The sequence below is a fragment of the Apostichopus japonicus genome, chromosome 22, assembly GCF_037975245.1.
Source record: "Apostichopus japonicus isolate 1M-3 chromosome 22, ASM3797524v1, whole genome shotgun sequence".
NCBI classification, from domain to species: Eukaryota; Metazoa; Echinodermata; class Holothuroidea; order Aspidochirotida; family Stichopodidae; genus Apostichopus; species Apostichopus japonicus.
The window spans coordinates 17,819,824-17,845,882 of record NC_092582.1 but is presented as its reverse complement, the minus strand read 5'-3'; the positions used below and the strand labels follow the sequence as shown (position 1 = coordinate 17,845,882).

The 26,059-nt window shown below is 37.5% G+C and overlaps 1 protein-coding gene across 1 annotated transcript in view; it reads left to right on the top strand.

Annotated features, from left to right (window-relative positions):
• The window catches only part of LOC139963541 (uncharacterized), a 40,025-nt gene extending 13,996 nt beyond the window's left edge, over positions 1-26,029 (top strand). The window contains exons 2-14 of the mRNA XM_071964391.1: positions 4,299-4,401; positions 5,255-6,802; positions 7,673-7,799; positions 8,479-8,736; positions 9,079-9,233; positions 10,621-10,687; positions 11,727-11,788; positions 14,220-14,379; positions 14,610-14,797; positions 15,459-15,664; positions 16,036-17,722; positions 18,913-18,970; positions 19,765-26,029. Of these exons, the coding sequence (XP_071820492.1) occupies positions 5,289-6,802; positions 7,673-7,799; positions 8,479-8,736; positions 9,079-9,233; positions 10,621-10,687; positions 11,727-11,788; positions 14,220-14,379; positions 14,610-14,797; positions 15,459-15,664; positions 16,036-17,722; positions 18,913-18,970; positions 19,765-19,914 (4,632 nt within the window). The 5' untranslated portion in view covers positions 4,299-4,401; positions 5,255-5,288 and the 3' untranslated portion in view covers positions 19,915-26,029. The remainder of the gene's footprint in view (positions 1-4,298; positions 4,402-5,254; positions 6,803-7,672; positions 7,800-8,478; positions 8,737-9,078; positions 9,234-10,620; positions 10,688-11,726; positions 11,789-14,219; positions 14,380-14,609; positions 14,798-15,458; positions 15,665-16,035; positions 17,723-18,912; positions 18,971-19,764) is intronic.
• Positions 26,030-26,059: the final 30 nt, after the last annotated feature.

Here is a 26,059-nt window from a genome sequence, read left to right as displayed (position 1 = left end):
TTTGTGTATGAAGGAGACTGGTGGTTGGAAAAGGTGGACCAAATATCAGTTGACAATAATGATGTCTATGTATCCTTCCTACACCCTAAGGGCCCTACCAATACTTTCTTCTGGCCATCACCTGAAGACAAATCTTGGATACCACTAGGAATGATCATGGGGAAACTAGAACAGCCTGTCCTCCCAATTTCAAGTAGCAAAGTGGGAATTGCAACAAAGGTGGTTGAATATATTAGGGACAAGTTTCAAAGAGATTGTGAGCCGTGATGGTGACAATTTTGACAAACATGAATCGATGTATTTTGTTAAGATTGAAAGTCTATTTCAAATTTTCATGACTGTTCAACCACACAGGTCTCCCATGTCCACAGTTTTTGTGGTAATGTTAAAGTGTTGAAAGTTTACTGATGTTCTCGTTCATGACCTTTATAAAATGTTTTAAAGAGGGCTATTGCTGTCCATGTACAGGTCCAAGGTTTAATTTTTTTTATGAACAATAAGGTTCATCTTGTAACAGCTGAAAGTGTTTTGAATTAAAAAATAAAAAATATTAGCATGTGTTGTTTTCTTTCATACAAGTTTTGCAGACTGGTGAATTTTTGATTTCATTGGCATTGTTTGAAGGAGGTGAAGCCACAAAAGTGGAAAAAACAAATGGGAAAAGTACTGACAGCCTCTGCTTATAGTGCTGAAAGCCACCTGATGAGTACCTTCAGCAAGAGTGAAACTTTTCATGTGCTATAGCAATTCATTTTAGGCTAATTCAATACTTTCCATCCATAACCTTCCGTCCATAACAATTCCTATTTCAGGTCTAGCTCTTTCCCTTCTTGTAATAAATTCAATTTTATTTGATATTATTACACATATTGGCCATAAGTATTAACTTATAACACACACTTCACAATTCAAGAGTTGATCCTAAATCAGGACGAAACCTTCCGTCCATAACGTTGTACATTCCGTCCATAACACAGAATTTTGGTTTGGGGTAGTGGGTTAATGGAGGTACATTGAAGATTATGAGTGGGAGTATGATAAAGCTTAGGTACCAGGCCTGTGATGTAAAGTACCTTAAACTTTGAAATCCTGAACACTTCACAGAGTTTTGACCCACTATGAAGATTGGTGGGAATTGATCATTTTTCTGATTCCGTCCATAACGAACACCTAATTTGCATATTCAGACTAATATTGCACCACCCAATTATTTTTTTTCGGTTATATGGTAGCGGTATCCCAACTTAAATCAATCATGCATACCTCACCAAATACTAACTCTCACACTATTTTTGATGGGACTTTATCTCTGTGAATTCCATCCATAACATTGGCAAAGGTTTTGGATCTATGTTATTTGCAAATATTGCACCAGTTGTTTTAAGTTCCTAAAATATAAATTTTAAAAAAAAAGTTAAAAAAAAAATGAATAAAGTAGTACTGTATGCAGAACGTACTAATCCGTTTCTGTACTGTGATTTAGTAAACAAGAGCTTTCAATATTACTGTGAAGTTTCCTGTTTGCTTATACAGGTACTAGCGAATATTTGTTTGATATTATTTGAACAACAGTTGAAATATTTTGAAGATACCAGCAAACTCATATATGGTTTTAATATTTGATAGCAGTTTGCAGGTAGATCTAGATGAGTCAACTATTATTCTGCTTTGTAAAGTATGAAGGATCTTTGAAGGTTTAGGAAGAGGATGATGCACTTGAACCGGTTCCAAGAAGTCACATATTTTGTTCTCGCTATTAAATTACCTCGGGAAAATCAGGTTCAACTCGATGCAGTGTTTTAGCTTGGAACTTAGACTGTTTTCCAGAACAAGCGGACTAATTGCTTACGGTATTTAGTTTTCTTGACTGCTCGTAAAGCCCTGAGCGGGGGATAGATCCTGCACTCGGGATTCGACTTAAATGTGTAAACACAGTGTTTAATTTAACTCTCAAAACCTTGCTTAGGGTTGAAACAGAAATGTTTAGATCTCTAAGTGCACTTGTGAATTGCGCCCTCGGAATAAACCTCTTCTCACCTTCTAACAGATCTCGGGGAAACTCTTCTTTTGCCCCACATCTTTAGAGCAACTTCCCGGAATCCAACTTAACTCTCTCCTTCTCTCGTGCCCTTCAAATCTACTCTGAAAACTCATCTGTTTCTAGTTACTCAATGACTGTTAATTGACTTTTACCTTTTGTCATCTTATTCTTTGTCTGTCATTTGCTTTGCCATTTACTACTGTTGTTTAAATGCCGCCATGAGCGTCTTTTTGTCAGATACGGCGCATTACAAAAGTTCATTATTATTATTAAATGTAAACAAAGAGCAGTAGCCAATTAAATCGGATCATAACACTAGTTGGTTAGCATGATGCAAAGTTAAAATTTTATTTCCCTCCCTCTTACCTGTTTCCAGTGGATTAAATGCAGTTTTCTTATTTACCTGTTAATTTTAGCACCGTGTCTCCAATCCCGCATCTGAGACTCTGCCCACTCAATGCCCCTACGGAATGTGGCATTGGGGGGGGCGTGCTTAAATGTATATATATATATATATATATATATATATATATATATATATATATATATATATTAGTGTTTACACGGGTCCAAAAATCGGGAACCGGGTACCCGAGGGCCGTTACCCGTCGGGTATCCGGGTACCCGAAAAAAATTGTTTACCCTCGTGTATTACGATTTTCAAGAAATTACATATTGGATGCTGTAATAAATGCAATATATTCTCTACTGACAATGTTTTCATGTTCAAATACGTAGGTGTAAGATAAGGTATAAAACCCTCCTCAATAATATTTATTTGCTTTTGTTTCTTTCATTAACTTGTTAATAAATTAATTATTTAATTATAATTAGCATTACTACTAACATCGCACTGCCGCCGCTGATTATGCTTGCTCGTGCACGTCTATTGGATCAAACCATATAAATATCCAATTTAGTTGTTACTACTACTATACTATCTATTATGCAGGCCCAGGGTTCGCATTTGCCGCGATATTGCGCGATTCGCGCAAAGTGATCGCATTTGGAATGAACGATTAGTAAAAAGCCACTTGCGATTTCTATTTTTTAGTTATCCCGTCTATAATCCATAAAAATCTCGTAAAATTCCTTGTCAGCCTTTCCTTCTATGAAATAAACGAATGAGTAAATAATTATTTCTTCCACATGGTAGCCTAACACCACACTAAGTCATTGAGAAATCTAGCTTAGCCTAACCATCTGTTTATTTGCTGAAGTTGTGACGCAGTTATAAGACATCCATGGAATACTTTCGTTATTGCTGTTACGTTCGACCACATGGTTGCCTAACATCACACTAAGTCAATGGGGGTAATCTAGCCTAGCTATCTGTTTATTAGCTGAAATTGTGACACAGTTATAAGATATCCATGGAAAATTTTCGTTATTGCTGTTATCTTCGACCACATGGTAGCCTTACAACACACTAAGTCAATGGGAAATCTGCCTAACCATCGGTTTGCAATTTTTTTTTTTTTTTTTTTAAATCACACTTTGCGTAGGATTCGGGTAATAAATTAGGAACCGGGTAGTATCACGTCGGGCGGGTATTTTCGTAATTGCTGTTATCTTCGAACACATTTTAGCCTAACACCACACTAAGTCAGTGGGAAATCTGCCTAACCGTCGGTTTGTCAATTTTTTTTTTTTTTTTTTTTTTTAAATCACACTTTGCGTATAGGATTCGGGTAATAAATTAGGAACCGGGTAGTATCACGTCGGGCGGGTACCCGGATAACCCGTGCAAACACTAATATATATATATATATATATATATATATATATATATATATATATATATATATATATATATATATATATATATATATATATATATATATATATATATATATATATATATATATATATATATATATATGCACTCTCCTCATTTACCTTCAACCAACTGACATGTATATATATATGTCAGTTGGTTGAAGGTAAATGAGGAGAGTGCATAAATAGACGGGAGACAGGTAAGTACTGAGTATTATTGCTCATGGAAAAAAAAAATTCCCAAACCAGTTTAAGTTTTGTGAATTTTATCACCTTTTTGTCTTTGGATGTGTGATAGGTACCATCGTCTTGAATATTCTTCCATGTGAAAGCACATGTGTTTAAGTTAGGAGCACCGTACCTCTATCCATTCGTTCCCTCCACCAGTAAAATACTGAAATCTGTTGATCCCCTTGTACACATAAAGATTTCTTTGATGAAGGTTTTGAGTTGGTTTTTGCTTTTCTTAATATTGCAGATGAACAAATTCGTGTGATGTCAAAACTCATCGTTAGGTGAACGATGAAACTGTTCAGGAATCTGTCTCGGCAGTACAGCATCTTCATCTCTTCATGGAACAGGTAAGCCCGAAAAGGAAAAATGTGATTTCTTCGTGCAAAGTCTAACAAATTTTTGGTTTAATTTTGCCCCTCATATACACCTGTGGTTCGTAACTACATGTAACAGTTGTATTATATATGCAATCTCAAAGTATAATAGAAAGTGTTTTGTACTTGTACCTACTTTTCCAAAGTAACTACAGGTTCATTAATTCACAGAGTTGTGTTTTGTATTCCTTTCATCAGAGTTATTGGACTTTAATTCAGGTCTTTAAGTGCACAGATGTAGGCTGTAGCAATGAAAAAAAATAAAAATACAATTCAAGCACAATGGAAGATGTTCTAATATTAGGTATAATATATCATGAATAAAAAGCTTTTGAATTCTTGTAGCAGCTATTGTGGTAGTACAGTATTTAGTAAGAATGTTTTTATAGGTTATCACCATAATAACAATGTTGTCTCATTGTTATTCATACTTCTGAAAAGTTCTGAAAACTACTTTTCCCTTACTTGAGTGTGGTCATGTTTGCTCAAGTGGTTAAGTATTCATCTTACTGTATGCAACATTTTTTATTCTGTGTTTATATTTTTTACCCATGGCAAATTTCAAGTATAAATCCCAAACTAGTTTCAAACTGAAGCTTGATGCTGCATTGTATAAAAAAAGAAGAAAAAAAGAAGCAAGTATTTGTGAAAATTGCAAAACTTTATTGTTTTCCATCATATTCGGATATTTCAGCTTGCTTCTCATATCTTTAAATATTGAACAACACAACTCACATATTTTATCTGCTTGGGGAACTCCAAGTGATCAACTTCATCACAAAAAGTTGCTTTAATTTGGACAGTTGTGCTCTCTTGTATCTTGCAGGTTACTCGTATAAACGATTAAACTCCACAAGATCATGCACAGTGACATGGATCAGAACGGATCGTTCTTCATGACCGAGGGCGTCGACGAGGATGAAGAAGAAAACGACTTCCTAGACCGATCGGAAAGCTCCTCCTCGAAGACGCCAAAGCTGGAAAATGGACGACGTAGAAAGCATCTCCAAAGGCCGAGGAAATCGTTACAAGAGTTTGAGCGGATGGAGAAAATCTTGCACTCTCAAAACGGATTTGCCGACGACGACGAATTTGACCCTGACGTGAGTTACAAATCGGAAATTTGCAGAACCAGATCGGTGGACAGCCAGGGAAGGACCGAATCCTCCTCCGGGGGTTCTGCCGGCAGGAGAGGAAAGTCAAATAGGAGCGGAAATGAGTCAGACAATTTACGTGATAACTCGTTTCGTAGTTCGATGGAAGAACAGAGTGGATCAGAGTACGAGTACCGAGGACATAATGGGATCGTTTCTGGGGACGATTTACGGGAGGAGGAGGATGCAGAGGAAGTAAGGGGCATATCTCTGTCGGACGGTGCCCCGCCAGACGAGGACCAAGATCCATCATCGGAAATCATCATGATGAAATACATGGAGGAGACTCCTAGGGCGGGTTCGTCAGGGATGCACGAAAAATCTTGCCTCTCCGACCGATCCGTCGGAAGTAACACAAACTCTAACAATAATATCAAGAACTCCCCTGGTAGGAGAGATCGTTACGAGGACATCATGGACGATTCCATAAAGTCCGAAAATATGGTGTCTCTGAGTCAGGAGCAACCGCCCTCACATCTAGAGCGAGCATTTGATGACGACGACGACGCCACGGACGAACAGAGCGAATTCGGCGAGACGGTGATACCCGCCGGTCTGAAGGAAGCTATCCAAGAGGCTGCCCTCAATGTACAGGAATTTGGAAGTGACGCAGGCGACAGAAGGCATAGCGAGAGCAGCGTGAGTCTCGGACGGTTCAAACCTGTCGCAGTGAATGGCAGAAAGTTCAAGAAACCTCCCTCGAGGAGGAGCTCGAGAGACACCGCAATGAAAGGGAGAGTTTCCTCTCCATCCGGAGAGAGAACGGTTGAATCAGCTTTCGTTCCCTACGGAGATACTTCCATGAATTCCGAGGGCGACGATGCACAAACCAAAGGCGAGGCCGTAGCGTTTCGAGCCAGAACGTCTTCCAGAATTCCGGCCTTAAATCTGGCGCACATGACTGACACGGAGGCGGAGTCTGATACTCCTCGCTCCAAGGAGGAGCTAAGCTCCAGGCTAACGGAAGAGAGGAAGACCAGGAGGCAAGCGACCAATGTGAACCATCAGCTTCAGATAGAGTACGATGAGTTACTGGCCAAGTATGCTGAAGCTGAGAACACAATCGACCATCTGAGGCTTGGAGCAGTGGTCAACATTCGGTCTGATCCTCCACCAAACGGTCAGATATCAAGAGGGCAGTTGACCCCGGCGAAACGACCCATGGCGTTTGATATAGGTGTGCCTCAACGTGGAAGGTATTCTATGGGAGAATCATCAAGGTGAGATTCCAGCAATTGAGGGCTAATGTAATCTGGTCACATTATAGACAACAAAGTCAGTGTTTTGTGAAAAGTAACCAACCAAGACCTGGTGCCTTAGTTTGGAAGGCTTTCATTATTTATCAAACAAGGATATCTCAGTACTCTTAGCACACTCAAGTTGAACACGGTTAGGATATTAATGTCCATCGTTGATCATTTCAACATAGACAGTACCCTGATAGTAGCCATAGACAGTACCCACAGGAAGTACCCTGGCAGTACCCATAGACAGTACCCATAACATAGACAGTACCCATAACATACGCAGTACCCTGACAGTACCCATAGAAGTACCCATAACGTAGACACACTCTTCAGTAAAACAGTTTTTTGGTGCTGTTAATGAGAATATGGCTTCTCATATTGCAATTGCATTATTAAGGCATTCATGAAAGCTAATCCAAAAAAACCTTTAGTGAGCACTATTAGTTCATCAAGTTAGGTGTTACATCATTACTATGTAAATAAAGGACAGCATATCTGCAAATTGTTATCTATAGCTTCAATTTTTTTTTTCAAATTGATCACCAAGAGACCAAGATGTTACAAGATACCCCAAAATAGAAATAACATTTAAACCAAGTATTTCTCTTATGCTGTAGTTATTGGCGATGTTCTCTCTTCTACAAGTTACAAGTCACCAATGACCAGTTGTAAAATGTTGTACAGTTAAAAGTCACGTGAGAAGCCCTTGCCTTAATACAAGACTGTGAACCTCAAGAATTTACATTAACATGCATAGTGAGGATGTTTGATGTAAAATATTAATTAACAAAGTTGATTTGATATGAATAATTAACAGGTATAATGAATATCTTTGATTTGCAGGAAACAGTCAGATTCCTCACCACAGAATGCAACCTTTGGAGGGAACGACCGTCAACCCATCCAAGAACATCACACACAGACGGTCATTCAGGAAATGAAATATTCTGTAGCCCATCTTGCCCAACAGGTACTTTTGGAATAAAATTGTTGTCATAACAAATTCACAGTTTTACTACATTTGTAAACATATAAAGCGGGAGGCCCGGGTTCGAATCCCGGTGGAGGCTGGAAGTTTTTTCACTGTTGTGGACTTTCCAACTCACTACAATATTTCAATTATATATATATATAGATATATATGTTGCTTGAAAAAGAAAGTTTCTTGTTTCATGTAAATATTAAAGTCCACAGAAGATGCCAGAATATGGTCATTGCTCTTGAATCTCAAAAATCCTCTTGCAGCATTGCAACTGAAGTTGAAATAAATGTTTCAAGGTTTCTGGTTTCAGAACAGTCAATAGGGAGACCCAAAGTAGTTGACCAACTTTAATATTAAATCCATATTTTATCACCAGTTTATGCCGTTGAAGAAACTGTTTCCTCTGCCAGTAGTCTATACAATATGTCAAGTTGAAAGAACATTTCAAATAATTTATAATAACAAACTTGCCAGAATGGCAGCTCAAATCTGTTCAGTACAGTGGAGCCCTGTAAATTTATTATTCAATTTTTCAGTCTTTTTTGTGTTGTTTTTGTAATATTGCGTTCCTTTGTATTCTTTGAAGCCCGAGACTTATGTTACATACATTACCATACAGGACTAATGGAAAATAAGATATTACAACATTCTACCTTCCCCCACCTAGGTACCCCTCCTAGAGAGGGCCATTGATACCAAACAAGTACCGGTAGAGGAGCAAGAATCCCTCTTTGACCATTTAAAGAAGGCGCACGGTGAGCTGGAGGAGGACTACATGCAGAGACGGGAAGAGGCCAGAGAGCAGCAGAGATGGAACTCGGTCCTTCTCGATTCAGAAGATAATCAATTTGACCCCGAAAGGTCCTTAGAGGGACAGATCTTTCAAGTTGGGATACAGTTGGAAGATTTGCAGGAAAAAGTGGAGGTTGGTTTCATTGAGCTGTTGATGAAAGTTTATTAGACAGATAGATGTATGTTCCGGAAAATAGCCTTTGACGTACCGAAAGAAGCCTTCGATCAAGTCTTGGTGGTGTGACTGAAACGCCTTACCGTTTCATGTACTTATAGTCAATATTATTACACACTGGTTTTATTTAAAAGTTTCAAAAGTATTGCCCCCCCCCACCCCCATAATTTTTATCCCATTAGTATTCTCCATTTTGTAGATAAACCTTTACAGCTTACAATTCAGATGGTATCATTCCGTCATCACTGTCTTTTTAAAATCTGATTTTCGATCCCATCTGCCATATTTCTTTGCATCCAGGAAAATGTTCGGAACAACCCGCCAACAATGGCAACACGAAGTAGACATTCCAGTATTCGACAAAAGAGTGTCGATGAAGACATTCCAAAGAAGGCACAGGGTGGCCCGCAGGGTGGCCCTCAGGGCGACCCGGAGTACAGTCAGATGCTTCAACAGTGAGTTTGATATCTCTTGTCGAGAATAACATGGATGCATTCATTGCCACTATACTGCAGACTAACTATACACAGATCTTCTGTTCAGTGTTGAAACAACAGACTCATAAACTAAGTTCATTAATTTAGTTAACACCAAACATGAAAAACCAATTATAAGTCAAGGACTTTTGCTTTACATCTCACCAGGGACTCACATACATATCTGAATTCACCTTTTAGACGTTGAAGTTCTCTTTCATGGCTGGGTTGATATTGCTAATGTGCCAGTTTGTGATGAATAAAAGTTAGTTTAGTCTATCCTCTGAACAGAAAGTGAAATCTGGTCGTCTTTGAGGACGACAGTCGAGTTTAAGCAAAGACTAATGAACAGTCCTTGATAAAAAGTGAAAGATATTCATTTTATATTTATCATGTTATATTCTATGTCTTTTAACAAAACTTTCAATTGAAGTTCTATGTAATTGATGCTATCGTTCAAAACGAAACTGTAGGAGATTTCAGAGTATGAGCGATGTTTTACAGAAAGACACTGGGAGTCCACGATAGGTAGTTGTAGTGTGAGTGAAGTGTTTTCACATTGGCCAAGTTACCATCTACTTGAATATGGAGATAATTGAATCAAGTTATTGGAAAGTTGCCAGATGTAAGTGTTATCCATTATATGATATCCACTTTCTGGTTCTGAGAAATATGGTTTTGCTTTTCAACAATGCTCAGAATGAACAATGCTAGTGAAGGTAGTGGTCAGGGAGCTCAATGCATATTTGATGATGGAGATGTCAATTGTTGTTGGTGCTATTATGTAAACTGTTTTTTGATGTGTGAAAGAAAGTTAATCGGTATTGAATATTCAGTATGTTTCCAAGTAAACATTAATACAGTATGAAGTAATATATGTGTGTATGCATGAATGTGTGCATGTATGGGTGTGTGTATGTATGTATATATATATTACAGACTGGGTAATATTGGAGTACAGAGGAAGTTATAGTGGAATAACAAGCAGTCCCCTTTTACCAAACAAGAAGAACAAAGCAAATGTAATATTATCTATTATATTAAAACAAACTTACATGGCTATCAAATTTTCTTAAAAATTGATTCTTATTGATCACCATCCACTTGAGTTTCAATTTGTTAACTTTTTTTGTTGGTGGCAAAATAGATCTAAATAACAAAAATGATCATTTGTTTTGTCAAAATCATGACTTTCAGTCTGAACAAAAAATGATGCTCTTGATTGAAATTTGAAACATGAAATTTTGGTGAACTTCCAAGTAATCCATTTTCCTCCCCTCCCCCTCCCCACCATCTCCCCTCTACCTTTCTTCACCCTAAAGAATAAGTAACAAAAGATGTAAAGTTCAAACATTTTTCTTGACAGGTATGAAGCCCTTAAGCAGCTTCCAGGAACACCGAAGCGAGACAAGGAAATACAAAGGCTTGTCAAGGTGACTAGTAATGGAAACTGAATTAGTCTTTATGCAGGTTTCATTGTGTGTGGTGTTTGATATTGGAATTTGCTGGCAAAGATATTCAATGTTCTTCTTCCATGTTTCCTTATTCAGTTCATGTATTTAAAGGGGTCTGTTGCAATTTGGATTAAACATAATAAATTTGAATTATTATATACTATTATTATTATAATTATATATTAATTATACATTCTTAAAGAAACAAAGGAAGTTTCCGTAAAAAGTCCCTTCTCATTTTCACTGGATGATTGTGTGTATTGTTTCAGTTCTTTGCTGTTTTTATAAGGAAATGGAAAGAATTGAAGCAACACTACAATAGCTGTAGATAGAAGGATGTGTCAACAGTAGGTTTGGGAGGAGGTCATGAATTCAAAAAGAGCGGGGAAAATAACAAAATATTGCTCTTTCCAAGTTTAACTGAAGTGGAGAGTCTCATGTCATGAAATAACAGAAAACATCTTTCATTTTTTATTTTTTTCAAGAATTTACAATGTGTTTGTTGATGTTTTAATTCACAAGCAACACATTAGTATAGTGAGGTTTATCCATAAGTGTATAAACTTTTATAATTTGTCATTGCTATACTAGAAAACTGCAGTTACAATTATTTCATCTGTTTTTCATAGAATGCTTCCCTAAGATATGCTGATATGTATTTCCTCCTAACTTTTGGTATAACTCAGGTGAACATTTTCCTATTTTTGTATGCAACATTCTAAACTACCCTGTTGTTGTGAAAGCATCACATTACACAAAGTCTATGTATTGTGGACTTTCCACTTCCCTGCAACCCTTTCGTTGATGTGCCCTGGATGTATTGTTATTCAAGTTACCATAGAGACCATTTTTGACAGGAAAGACTTCATTTGTGACAATAAATAGATCCTAGTATAGAGGTATATGAAAGTCTCCATCACAACATCGATATACATAGTTTGTAATAATTGAAACCTTCTGCACTCTTGTTATTTTGTCCTACTTTATGTAACATTTCGTATTTCTTTTATATTCTCAGGAAATAGACAACTTGGAAATGACTTCCAAAGATGGTGGTGAACATGGGTACATATCAGAAAGGTATTTATTGGACATCCCTTCTCAAAATTAGCAGATTAACATCCCCCTATGTATCTTAAGTGTGTGCAGTTTAAGAGAACCAATTCCCACTGCACATGAGTTTGCATTTTGAAGGGAATTTTGGATAGGGAATACATAGCACCTGGTTATAGATAGGGAATATATAGCACCTGGTTATAGATAGGGAAAACAAAGCACCTGGTTTTATATAGGGAATACGTAGCACCTGGTTTTATATAGGGAATACATAGCACCTGGTTTTATATAGGGAATACATAGCACCTGGTTATCTATAGGGAATATATAGCAATTGGTATTATATAGGGAATACATAGCACCTGGTTTTATATAGGGAATACGTAGCACCTGGTTATCTATAGGGAATATATAGCACCTGGTTATAGATAGGGAAAACAAAGCACCTGGTTTTATATAGGGAATACGTAGCACCTGGTTTTATATAGGGAATACATAGCACCTGGTTTTATATAGGGAATACATAGCACCTGGTTATCTATAGGGAATATATAGCAATTGGTATTATATAGGGAATACATAGCACCTGGTTTTAAATAGGGAACACATAGCACCTGGTTTTTATAGGAAATATATAGCACCTGGTTTAATATAGGGAATACATAGCACCTGGTTTTGTATAGGGAATACATAGCACCTGGTTTTATATAGGGAATACATAGCACCTGGTTATCTGTAGGGAACACATAGCACCTGGTTTTATATACAGGGATGTAAGTCTTCCGTATTTTTATGGAAATCCGGTTTTTTTTTTCAGGGATGTAAGTCTTCCGTATTTTTACGGAAATCCGTTTTTTTTTAATTCCAATAAAGTTCCACAAAATTGTTCGAATATCAAAGACACAACGCGGCAAAAATGCCTGGCCCGTTGCAGCAAGCTAACTTCAACTTTCACTCATCGATCAATCAAAATACCATTCCTGTTTCGCATCATCGCATTGCACTGTACAACATTGTGCCATGTGAATATCGTTGCATACGTGCAAACTTCAAATCGCCATAGCTCATTTCTGTCGTTGAAAAACCTTGCCTAATTCACGTTGATTGGACTGCTAATTAATATCTTCGTAACTGCTGGTGCTCGACATAACTTTCGGAATTAACGCTTGTGATATTTGTGAGCGGCGGAAATCTACGGGATACGCATATGAAAGTCGATATTTGTGATCGCATTCGAATGTGAGACTGTTTTTTATTCCGTAGTTCGCTGCGACGTATTCGTAACTTTGAGCTAGCCTAACATAACGATAGTGTGTAAGTAGTAAGAACTAGGGGTAAGATGTGTTAGCGCTAATACTTCTGAGCTAGCCTAACATAACGATAGTGTGTAAGTAGTCAGAGCTAGGAGTAGGATGTGTAAGGACGGCATTCACCCGGGGTCTCCGAATAGTTTTCCGGTTTTTTTTTGTGGCTGCACTTACATCCCTGTATATAAGGAATACATAGCTCCTGGGTTTTAAATAGGGAACACATAGCACCTGGTTTTTATAGGGAATATATAGCACCTGGTTTTATATAGGTAATACATAGCACCTGGATTAACTTGAACATATAACAGAAAAGGTGTACAATATTGTTTGATTTTATTTTGCTGTTAGTTCCTTGTCAATGGCAAATGGAATGTATGTATTCATGATGAGGCATGTGTGGGTGTGTGTGATGCTTTGCCTTATATTCAGAATAAATAAAAAAGTACATGGTGTTTGAACATCATACTTTGTATATGGGTCTGCATTAGTGAATGAAGGAAGCGTTTGTTTTTTTGTTAATGTTGAATTCCATTTGAGGTCAAAACACGTCACAGTGTGAAAGCTTTGAAATGCAATAGTTCCAAGTGTAAACCTTGAATGAACTACATACTCGGCCAACATAAGTGCAAGAACCTTGGTGTCCACAATGGTGCAGTCTTGTGTACAGTGTTATATTAGAATGTGTGCAGTGCTATATTAGAATGTGTGTAGTCGTGTACCAGAATGTGTACAGTGTTATACTATCATGTGTGTCCTGTTATGCAAGAATTTGTGTAGTCTTATACTAGACTGTGTACAGTGCTATACTGTAATGTGTGTTATACTAGAATGTGTGTAGTGTTCTACTAAATGTGTGTAGTGTTCTACTAGAATGTGTACAGTGTTACACTAGAATGTGTGTAGTGTTATACTAAAACGTGTGTAGTCTTAAACTAGAATGTGTGTAGTGTTAGACTAAAATGTGTGTAGTCTTGTACTAGAATTTTTACAGTGCAATACTGCAATGTGTGTTATACTAGGATGTGTTTAGTGTTATACCAGAATGTGTGTAGTGTTACACTAGATTGTGGCAAGGAATCACCAAGCCTGTTGGGCATTCTGGTTCTAATATGGACTTGAAGTGTTCTCTTATCTGCCTAATTTAGATCCGATTGGTCAGACACGCCATCCAAAAGAAGACAGTCATTGAAGCAGAGGAAAGAGAAGGGGTACAGCAGTGGGAGAGATACCCCATCCTCTGCTCACTCTCTGGAGGAGAGGAAAGCAACCATTACCGAAGAGAAACAGACCAGAAACCCAAGAAAGGTAAGGTTGGATGGATATTTACGTAGTACTGAGAATGTGGGTACAAAGCTAAGATGGATGCTCATTTCCCTCTTCACCCATCCCTCTTTCCTCTTCTCCTCTCTTAAACATATACATTTCATCTTTAACAACTATTCACTCTCTCAGGCAGTGTAGAATATTGCAAACAAACAAGTTTCATAGGAAGCAGAACCAGTAATGTGATGAGTTTTGTTTTCTCTTTGATATAGATTGTAAAACCTTTACCGGCATTCCCAAGGAAAGCGTCAGACACGGCTATAGACAGTGGTAGCAGCCACCCTAGATCTCCAGAACACGAAGTGGACAGTGGATTTGTGGGATCTGAGGGCAGCAGACAGTCGCAGAAGTCGAAACAAAATAACATTCCAAGAAGTAAGACGACCGGTGGATCCCACAGGTATGTCATCCCCCATGGGGGAGTAGGGGGGTGGGGGACATTGGGTTGTTGATAATCTTCTGGAAAGTCCTCTGGGGGGGGGGGGGGAAACTGACAGAGAAACATTTGAATGAAGAGGAAGAAGTACATGAAGAGACTCAGCAAAAGATAAAATGTGTAAAAACAATACAACTGAGGTGAAGTAAGACAATAGCAGTAACATGTACATAAACAATGACTGCAATTAATAGGTTATGTGTTCATTGCAGTTCACAGTTGTGTGAAATTAGTTGATGAGTACAGAATATAAATTAGAGTGTAATTAAATTATAGTTGAGAATTACATTTCCTCATAAGGTGCTCTTCATTTTTTTTAGTTACAGGGAAATATTTGAGCCATTTTAGAGTTAGCAGCTCTCTTTGTGAAGGAGTGGGGAAGGGAAGGGAAGGGGGTGGGTGGTGATGGGTGGGAGAGAGGGATGTTTGGAAAAAAGAGTTTGGTTTTGGCATATGTTTTGTATAAAGTTTTGACAGTATCTATCCTTCTATTTTAAGTCTCAAATGTATTGTTAAGTAAGGCTCAAATACATAACCAGTATTCTAAGTTGAAGCAAAATACAGAGTTTATATTTATTATTTTGCCTTGTAAAGCGTAAAGTTCCGTCTCATTATGTGTTTCAAGGTTGCGGCCAGAATCAGGCGTCACCAGGATTGAAGAGTCCAGACTAAAGCGAGCACAGCATCATCACACCCCGATACAAGAACTGTCCGAAAGAGGGCAGCATTCATCATCACAGAGTGAGGGCAAGAGGAGAAGCCTGCCCTCAAGGAAGTTGGAACCCGTCACCGTGGCCACCTCTGAAGAGGAAGAAGTAGAAGGCAAAAATGGTGAGATTTGCAAAAATTTACTAAATCTAATTGCTTTAGTAAGTGTTCATTAGTAAAATGTTAGGTGAATAGTTTAAGATGTCCAAAATGGTTTTGATCTCAAAGTGATGCAAATCTCTTTTTTTTTCATTGATTCTTAAATGAATTTATTTTTCTTTCCATGGACTGAAAAGTAGTGGTTATATTTTCAATACAGCATTATGTTGACAAAGGTAACAAAGGAACTTTAGATTTTGGACACAATCAGTACAAGGGAGAATCCAAAGATGTACTAGATGTAATTAATTTAATTCTGCTAACTTTTGCTGCTGTTCTACGTCAACCCATTAATCAATCATTCAATCAATCAATCATATTTCGTTTCTCCCAAGGATCGTTTGAGAGACCAGTAAGAATGTCCCGGAGATCGGCCACCCCATCTCGTCACCAATCGTCGCAACATCACATTGTGTCTCCGCTCCCATCTAAACCAAAGTTGCAGGACTTTCAAAGGCGATCTGAACAGCCTAGAGTCAAAAAGCCACCATCATCCAGAAAAACAGAGAGCATCTCATCCAGAGTAACTCCCAAGACGTCAGAGAGAGACAAGATCCGATCGGAAATTATCTCCAAGAGAATGACAGAGCCTAAATCGCAAAAGTCTGGTGCCGGATTGGTCGACCCACGGTTAGAGAGGTTACGTAATCGGAGAAACAGCGACGTCCCATCTTCCGTGAGTAAGAGTGTGAAGAGCGAGGAATTACAGGCTCTCAAAGAGGAACTAGCCATGCTGAGACAGGAATTGTCATCGCCAAAGAATCGACAGAGGACGAGGAGGAAATCTCCGGCGTCAGAGGGAGGTTGTAACTACTCCAGTGCCGGAGAGAGGGAATACATGTCTGCGGACGAGGGCTACACGGGGGGCACGACTCCAGTCGGGTACGAAAGAAGAAGCTCGCTAAAGAGCGACAGGAGCGCAAAGAGCGAAAGATTAGCGGAGCTGAAGGCCGAGGTCGCCCTACTGAGGAAAGATCTCCGGGATTCGGAAGCTGCAAACCGATCGGGTGTCAGGTCTACCCCGTCGGCGACATCTACACCTCACCCACGTAGGACATACCGAACAGATCTACCGCAGAAGGAAAAGTATCGGAGCGATGATCCAGTAGACCGATTAAAGGCATCGTCCGGTGTTCGGGACTCTCTAAGGGAAACCTTAAGGAAGAAATTTATACCTACGTCGAGTTCTCGTGTTCAAGTCGAACCGTCGGAAGAATATTATGAAGATGATAATTCGCCGCAGTTAGAGTATTCCGTTGGTAGAAGAAATCCGAGGACAAGAACTACTTATAGGAGCAAGGACGATGACCAGAGGCATCTGAGGGAGCGTTACTCCCATGGTGGTGGTGGTGGAGAGGTAGAGTATGAACAGAGTCGTGAGAACTACCGGCCGCTTTCATCCATGGAGCAACGACCTCAGAGAATAAGCACGGCCCCAAGAGAAACGTCAACGCCATGTGGACATTGCAATGGGAGTGGGGTGCACCACCATGCTCAAATAGGGCCTGACTTTACCCACCAACTACAACAACCTCCTCTGCAACAGGCCCCCATGGCTTATGTTCAGACGTCACCCAATCAGACCGTTTACGTACCGGCTGGCTCTCCTATCTATCATTCCACACCAGCAGTCATGCAACATGCACCAGGTACTCCTAATGTAATGCAGGCACCTGTTTTAGCGCAAGTTGCAGCAGGGGGTAGCTTACCTCATCAGCATGCTACCCTGGGAACCGTCATCGGTAACACTACTACCGTGACACCACCACCCCAGGGAAATGTCACTTACGGCCACCATCCATCCTTAGTACCTGTCACAGTCCTGTCTTCCAGTCCCCAGGTGCATACACTCCCCCAGACTGTCACCGTGTCACCACCGCAAACTCTCTCCTCTTCTAATGGTGCTACCATCGATGGTGCTCGACCAGTCTACCTCTTACCTTCTTCCAAAGGCCGTTACTACATCAGAGATGAACCACCAGAGGTGGAAGAATCAGATGTCGAAGAAATCATTTATAGAAGGCGAGTCATCACTTTGAATTATTACCCTTACTTGGTTCTCACTTTGGTTGTATATATTTTGTTTTGAAGAAATTACAAAATGACTGCATGAAGACCACATATGGAAAAACACTTCCCTTGTTAAGAAAGATGTGTTACTTTAAAATAAAATTTTGTTGCCTTCCTACTTTATTTGTTATTTGCCTGTGCCAGTGTTGTGTCACATTTCCCTGGCTTTTCCGGTATGAAAGCTTGACGTGGTGTTTGTTGTGACCTCTGGGTCATATTCAAATTACAGTTGCTTCTGACTTTTCAAAGATTGCCTTACAGAATATGTTCAGAATTTACAACAATGATCTCATGCGACTACCAGAGTTGACAGAAGCAGAAAATGTAATGCCTCATTGTTAGGATAGTTGTTAAGTGTCCAAAGAAATTGTGATTTGGGATGAAACATACTGGCTCATGGTTTGCATTCAAAATGTTATGACCCACTTAGCTATTTATGGATAGCTCCCTCAATATGTGTTTTTTAATGCCTTGCAGGAGGTAGTAGGAATTGATTGTGAGAGTTTGTGTGACTCCTTTTAACTCACAAACTATATAGTTGGTGAACCTCATATTTGGTATGTGGATGCACCTTATTGAGTTCAAGAACCCTTTTGTTTTGCATAGAGGTGAAAGGTCATGTGAGGTCAACAGGTCACATTCTGAAACCATGCAAACACGGTAACTCTAAAAATAAAGCTTGGAATGAACTTCATACATGGTATATGGATCCAATTTATCTAGTACGAGAATCCTATTGTGAAATACTGAGGTCAAAGGTCATATGAGGTCAACAAAGGTCAATATCAGATTACCTTGCTAACATGTTAACTAAAAACTTGATACTTAGGTGAGCTTCACACATGGGATGTGGATCCATTCAGTGTAAAAACTGCCTGTAAACAGTTTACATTACAACTCTATCATACACTGTAAAACATGGCTAGGAATCACTTAGCCTTTTAGCTTTCTGGCTTACCTCTGTTCTCAATCCATCTGTTATGCAGGATAAAAGCAAGCCTGCTGAAATTATGTAATCAACTCAGTCATAAAACATATGTCGATGCAGCATCATTGCGGTTCATGTAGGTATGGTACAAAACATTTTCCCTATACTTGCAATATCTAAAGTAAAACTTTTCCCATTTTGTATGTTATTGTAGGACACCTGTGAGAAGATCTGGAAGTCGAAAGGCCAGAAAGGTTGAAATTCATTCTCAGGTATGTGGTTGACAAAGATGCTAACTTATCGTTCATATTCTATTTATTTTTTAACATCTAGTGACTTTGTTTATTCAGTGAATGAAAACCTTTCTGACTCTTAGTATGATAGTTATATATATATATCAGGAGGACCTGTTGTCTGGTCAAATGGATAAAAGATGCGGCGTTAGAAGCAATAGAAATGATCATCTGCCATAGCTAGGAGTTTGAACCAGCCAAAGTTAAGTTGGTACTGCATCCAGAAGCAATCCATGGTTTCCCCATATGAAATGGTCTTCCAAACTGAAAGACTTCCAAAGTAAGCTAAACCTGTAAATTGGATAGCCAGCCAACGTGAAGTGTAAAGTTCTAAGCCTATTTTCCCCGAAGGCTTTATTTGCCTGCTTGGCCTCAGAAAAAAACTGACCTACACACTGAGGAAAGTTTGCAAGACACAGATGCAGGCCCAGAGTGGAATTAATGTTTGCTCTCACACTTACCTGTCTTCTCACAATTATTGCACTATGACATTTGTTGAAAGAATTTTAGGACATTTTCTCTCCACCCAGGGGTTAAATGGGTACCTGTGAGGTAACTTGTCATTGGGCGCAGTATATAACCGCTGCCGACTGGAGGTATTGTCTCTGGGACAGGTTATCATTGACCAGGGGTAATATAACGTCTGTAAAGCGCTTTGAGACCTATCGCTGGTATAAAGCGCTATATAAAAAGCAAATATTATTATTATAGTTTTTTAATGATGCAATGGATCTTTGATCAATTTTATTGCTTTTCTATCGTTTTGTAATCAGGTCGAAGTTGAGGACGAAAGAGAGCTAGATGACAGTCTCTTTGCGGCCTGTCAGTTGGCACAGAGGTTAAAGCAATCCAGCGAGAAGGTACTCGAATCTGTCCAGAGCAACTTACAGAAATCTGGGCTGAGGAGGCAGTTGGAATATTAAGGAGAGCAGCGACCACCTCGTTAGCGCAAAGTTTTGTGGTCTTGATCGGTGTTCCGGTATCAGGTAGAGGAAGGCAAAAGGCTTAGAAAGATGTCAACCTGCTTTATATAAAGTGGTCTGAATTATTTTAGAAATCTATTTTGGAATTTCTTTTGTTTTTCCTCCTATAATTAATTAACCAATATAAATTGCTGTTTGTCAGGCAAAGTACGAAAGAAAAATATAAGAAATATGAATCTCCCAGTCTCAAAGTTATGACAATTTTTGTAAAATACATTTTAGGTAAACAAGCGTGGATTTCTCCTGTTTTGAAAACTACAGATAAACATTCCAGGTTTTTTTCTGACTGACTTAGAAAGTTCAGATTAATAATTGCTGCTTTGAGGTATGCAGTCCTTTATTATTGCATTTCTTTAACGGACCTCGTCGTCCTTACAAATCCCAATTCTTGCCTTAAATCTTTAGGTTTCTTTATAACAAAAATGATCTGTGTAGATGTACAAGCAAAAGAAGATAGAGCTTCATTTTCTAGCTCAAACAATTTGAAAGTTTTTTTTTAGGACAACCTATGCACAATAAAGTTGACATTCGGCTTCCTGACTTTATACAAAGAACGTTTTATCAACTTATGGTTGGATAGCGAATACTGGTTTGAAGTTTCATCCAGCTTAAAAACTATTATTTTTTATATTTGGGCTCATCTTTTTGTAACTTTTCCTGCGGTAATATCAATCTAACAGTATTACGAAGGTATTGCTTTTTCCTATGTAATTTATCAACTTTTATTCTTCAGAGGAACTTTAATTCTTCAGAGGAAGAAAGAAACCAACTACTCGTTTTATAATTTAAAATTGCCGTCTGGCATTTGAGGTTTATGTGTACATAAAATTTGCAGTGGTAAAGTAACTTTATTTTTCCAAGTTTTTTAATTTTGTTTCTGAAAGATAGTGGAAAGATGTGTAGAGTATTGTTGAATATTTTAAGTACTTTTTATTGCTGAAATTCATTCATTCCATAATGCTTTTCCAGGAAAAAGGTAATCTATCTTTCATCAAAATGATCAATTCTTTCTTTAAACTTGAAAAATCTGGTTAAAGTGTTTCATATGTTGGTACCTGCATTTTATCATAAACTATGGGGTAGAAATTGGGTGTGGGGAGGAGGAGGAAGGGGGGGGGGGAGGATAGTATCTTTCAGTCATTTGTGTGATTAGTTATCAAATTTGAATGGTTAGTGACGTTATGCATGATCTCCCCTACAACACCTTTTAACATAAAACCTTTTAACCAAATTACAAATTTTGCAATCTTTATTAACTTCTTAGTATTGTTCCACCAAAGTTTATGCAAAGTAGATTAACTAAAACAGTTCTGCACTTGATCTTCCTAGAAGTTAAACACTGTAGTAAGATTACCTCAACTTTTTTTTCGTTTCAGTAAGATGAAATGAAAGTTTATCTATAGCAGATTAAGTTACCTCATACATGATAAATCCCCACCGAGCCGTTTAAGGCCTGAAGTGGATCCTGAAAATTCTTCGCTCAAATGCCCGAACTTTTGTTTTTAACATCCTTTAAATATTTCTTATTTATTGTGTCGGGGAATATTTTTCAATATTTTAATCAGTAAAATGAACATTCTTAAGCCACCATTTAAAAATTGCAACATTGTTGCATTTTCCATAACAAAGTGGTACCACATGCAACTGTCCAAAGATAAAATGATCTGTTATTTTAAGCCAGAGAAAGCTCACCAGAAACCGTGAAATCATACATAGATTCAGAGATCTGCATATAGAGCGATTAAGCCATTACCTCAGATGCGTAAAGCTGAACTTTGCTATGTTGGATTAAAATGGATATTACCTCGCTTACATGGCAGAGGAAAGAGAAGATTCCTGAAATTATCATCCGTTACTATAAGTCTGTGGGACCTTACCAAAAACAGTGAAATTTAATCATAAATTGGAGAGATTTGCAGACCGAGCGCGTAAAATCTTACGTCCAGATGTGCGTGACGCAAAATTTTGTCAAAAGAACTAATTTAGATTCTTAAACTTTCTTTTGTCTCTTATGACAAGTTTTACTTTACCTGTGTTTTTTTCACAACCACTTAAAGAACCTTAAAAGTTTGCCAAATGTGGTGTTAGTTCTGTTTATTACCTTGGCTAAAGCCTTAACTTTTAGGGGTGGTGGGGGGGGGGGCAGGCAATGGGGAAATAGACTCTTATGACAAGTTTTAGTTTACCTGTGTTTTTTGCACACCACTTGAAGAACCTTAAAAGTTTGCCAAATGTGGTGTTAGTTCTGTTCATCACCTTTGCTCAAGCCTTACGTTTTATGGGAGGGGGGGGGGGGGGTAAGAGACAATGGGGGAAATAGATTCTCATTACAAGTTTTACTTACCTGTTTGTTTCACACCACTTTATAAAGGACCTTTAAAAGGTTGTCAGGTGTGGTGTAAGTTCTGTTCATTAACTTTACATTTTAGGAGTGATTAGTCATGTTTCTTGGAATAAATGTTTCATTTAATTGGGTATAAGTTAGAATTTGTTTCTTAAAGAGGTTCTTCCAAATCAAGCCAGTGAAACCATTTCATCTTCTAATTAGAGTAAAGAATTCTAGTCTTCCAGTCTTATTCCACCTCCCTGCACGAATGATTTGTTTATTCTTGTTAGTCTTCCACATAGCTTGATCACAGACAGATAAAGTTTGATTCAAAAAGTTTCTTCTTCTTGAAAAATTATTTCCAATGTGTACCCTCTGTATCAGCTCATCTTCAAAAAGTTATGTTTTTTTCAAGTTTACATTTGAAACCTTACTTTTTGACACAAATATATTCATGTCAAAAATGTTCAATGTCTACAATCTCACATAGCAGGATAAATCTTGGAAATAATAATCATAAATCAATGGGACTATAGGTAACATCAGAGATGTTGAGAGCTAGGCTGGGCCCTGGTAACATAATTGTTGCCAGGTACCTTGTTTACACTCTTTTTTATTATATAATTAAATACACTATTTTTCACGTCATATATTCCAAAGCTCCTAAATTGACCCCTGGGGCTATAGCCTTTGACCTTTCCTCCCATCTTGTCAGGCCTAGTTAGTATTGCCTCTTTATTTCATTGAGCCAGTCATATACTCTTTAGCAACATATCCAAGTACCTACTCACTACTTTAAGTAGTGTCAGTAAGAAACAGTAGTGACAGTAAGAGAAAGAAAAAAATATTTTCAGAGCATTCTGTGATGTTTTTTTTATGTATTTTTTACTTATTAAAGTAAATTTTGCCATACATGTTGATTTTCAAAAGTTAGGTCAGTTGGATGATTACATGAAGCAGAGTCCCTTCCAACGTTACATTTATCGTTGTTTCGATTACCCGACTTCAAAACGTGTATAGAATACGGTAAGCTTTCACTATGCTTTCCGCCTTTGTTTTAGCATTTTAATGAAATATTTTTGTTATATTTCTCAAAGAATTTGTTATTGGTGCAATTACATATTTCCTGTATTCAGGTCACTTCCTTGAGACCTTGACTATTCATGAAATTTTTCATTCTGTTATTTCAATATTTTATTTTTCCCCTTACACAGCACAATTATGTTTTCATATGGTTTCAGTTTTCTAAGTGTTTTTTTTTTCTCCCTTTTCTGGAGCTATTGCATCTGATGATAGGCATAGCAGGTGATTTTTGTTCGTTTGTTTTAATAAGGCAGTGTGTTTTGCAGTTCCATGAGCTGATACATCCATGCCCTTATACCCGTAGTCAAGGATTGGAAGCCAGACACATTTATTCTTTATCTGATTTCTATTTAGTCTTTTGTAAGATTTATTTTCTTGTAGCCAAATATATAGCTGTTGGTATTCTTGCTCTCATAGTCATTTTGTATTCTCATTAGAACCTTGTACTATTCATTTCATATTCTTTAGCTTTGTTTGGTTGTAGTTTTTCATATCGTATGAGGTATACCTCTCATTAAGTGAGAGGCATACCTCACATTAGCAAGAGGTATACTTCTCATTATGTAAGAGGTATACTTCTCACCTAGCGAGAGGCATACCGCTCATTAGTAAGAGGCATACCTCTCACCTAGCAAGAGGCATACCTCTCATTAGCAAGAGGTATACTTCTCACCTAGAGAGAGGCATACCTATCATTAGAAAGAGGCATACCTCCCATTTAGCAGAGGAGTACCTCTTATTATGTAAGAGGTATACTTCTCACCTAGCGAGAGGCATACCTCTCATTTAGTAAGAGGTATACTTCTCATTTAGTAAGAGGTATGTCTCTCACCACATTAAAGGTATATCTCTCACCTATCAAGATTTATACCTTTCCTATAGCAAGAGGTATACCTCTCATTAGGTAAGAGGTATACCTCTCACCTAGAAATTTATACCCATGTGTAGATTTGTCCTCGCTTTTCGCTCTCAGTTTTGATTTATTTGAATTGTTGTGATACATTTTTCACTTGGTGTTAATATTTCATTAAACATTTTCATATTTGTGATAAAAGTTAGAATTTGAGTCTTTTATATTGTTGCTCCACCATCTTGAGTTATTCAGTTATAAATTTTTGTATCAGTTCGATTGTCATAGGCAACTTTTTTTTTTGATGTGTTCACCTTTTTAAAAAATCGTAATATTTTACCCAGACAAAAATATTATGCAAAAGTTAGTCAAATTGTAAAACATTTAAAACTTGATGTGAATATCTTTGTGAAATCATCGTACTTGATTGACTCCTAAAATTATTACCAACCACCCAGTAAACATTACAAAGGGTCACTGGAATGACCTTGTAAATCAAATTGAATTGAAATAGATCTAAACCGAAATTTGTAAATGAAGTGCTAACTTTTATTATTTTTTTAGTATGCGGCCATCTTCACCTTAGTTATTCTTGAATTTTTGATGCACAAAGTTATCCCTCTTCTTATTACTTTTTCCATTTTTTATTTGAGTTTTCTTTTTCATTACAGGCAGACATTTCACCTTGGTTGAAACATTGTTAGGTTTTTGTTGATGTTTTATGTTTAAGTTTTTTTTACGTACCATTTTATCTTACCTGTCTAAGCACAACAATTGCACTATGTAAAACTCTTTTTATTAAAAGTATCAAACCCCATCAAACTAAACAAAAGTTGTTGATGCATATAAAGAGCTGCTTTTGAGCACTATGGTATTTAATTTGATAAGCTAGTATGTAGGGGAGGATATGGGGTGGGGGAACTAGGAAGAAAGGTTGGGAGGGGATGGGCAGGAAATTAGGAATTATGTGTAAATTTAAGTGCATGACTTTTCCAAATTGGACTATTGCATGAAGCTGTGTTGTCCTAGTCAAAATAGCCTAGCTGAATTTGTGTTATAAATGTCAAAATTGCAAAGTTTCCAGGTTACCTTGAAGGGGAAAAGGCTTAAGGCTTACGTACAACTACTTGGTAGTTAGGGACCAGTTTTGATTTTGATCAGGTGAATGAAAGTATCTTGTTACTTTGAGACAGTTGAATGCTTCAATGCATATAATTTTTTCCCACGTATTAAATATAAAATGGTTGTTTTCTCCATGATGTGTCCAGAATAATACTACAAGTGCACAACTGTCAGAATTCTGTTGATTTTTTATCGTCACTCGTGATCTTAAACATATCTGGCAAAAGTTGCGGTATATTTTTGCATATATATTGTAAACAAAATGAGACATATTATCACCGAAGCAATAAAAGTAAAGTAACCATTAACATGATTTTAACTTGTACTGAGTAAAACTCAATTTGTCAGCATGCATATTTTAAACACTGTGATTTTGTTAATGATCACCGTGGTGATTACTGTCATGTATTTCTATATACTTTTGCATGTAAATGTCATGTAAATATATGTCTACTTGTATGATATCATATAGTTTTCCATGATTGTTTGAAAGGGATTTGTAATTAATAACTGTACAGTGTTTATATTTTTGCAAGATTATCTAAAGAGCCTGCTGCTGTTTTGTAGATATTTTTTAAATTCTTTTGGAAATGCTAGGATGATACCTATTTGAGATTTTTAATTTTTTTTTAAGCAGTTTGAGAAGAAAAACATGGAAAAAGTAGAAAATAAAACTTTTTGACTTTTTATTTTCTTCATTGTCT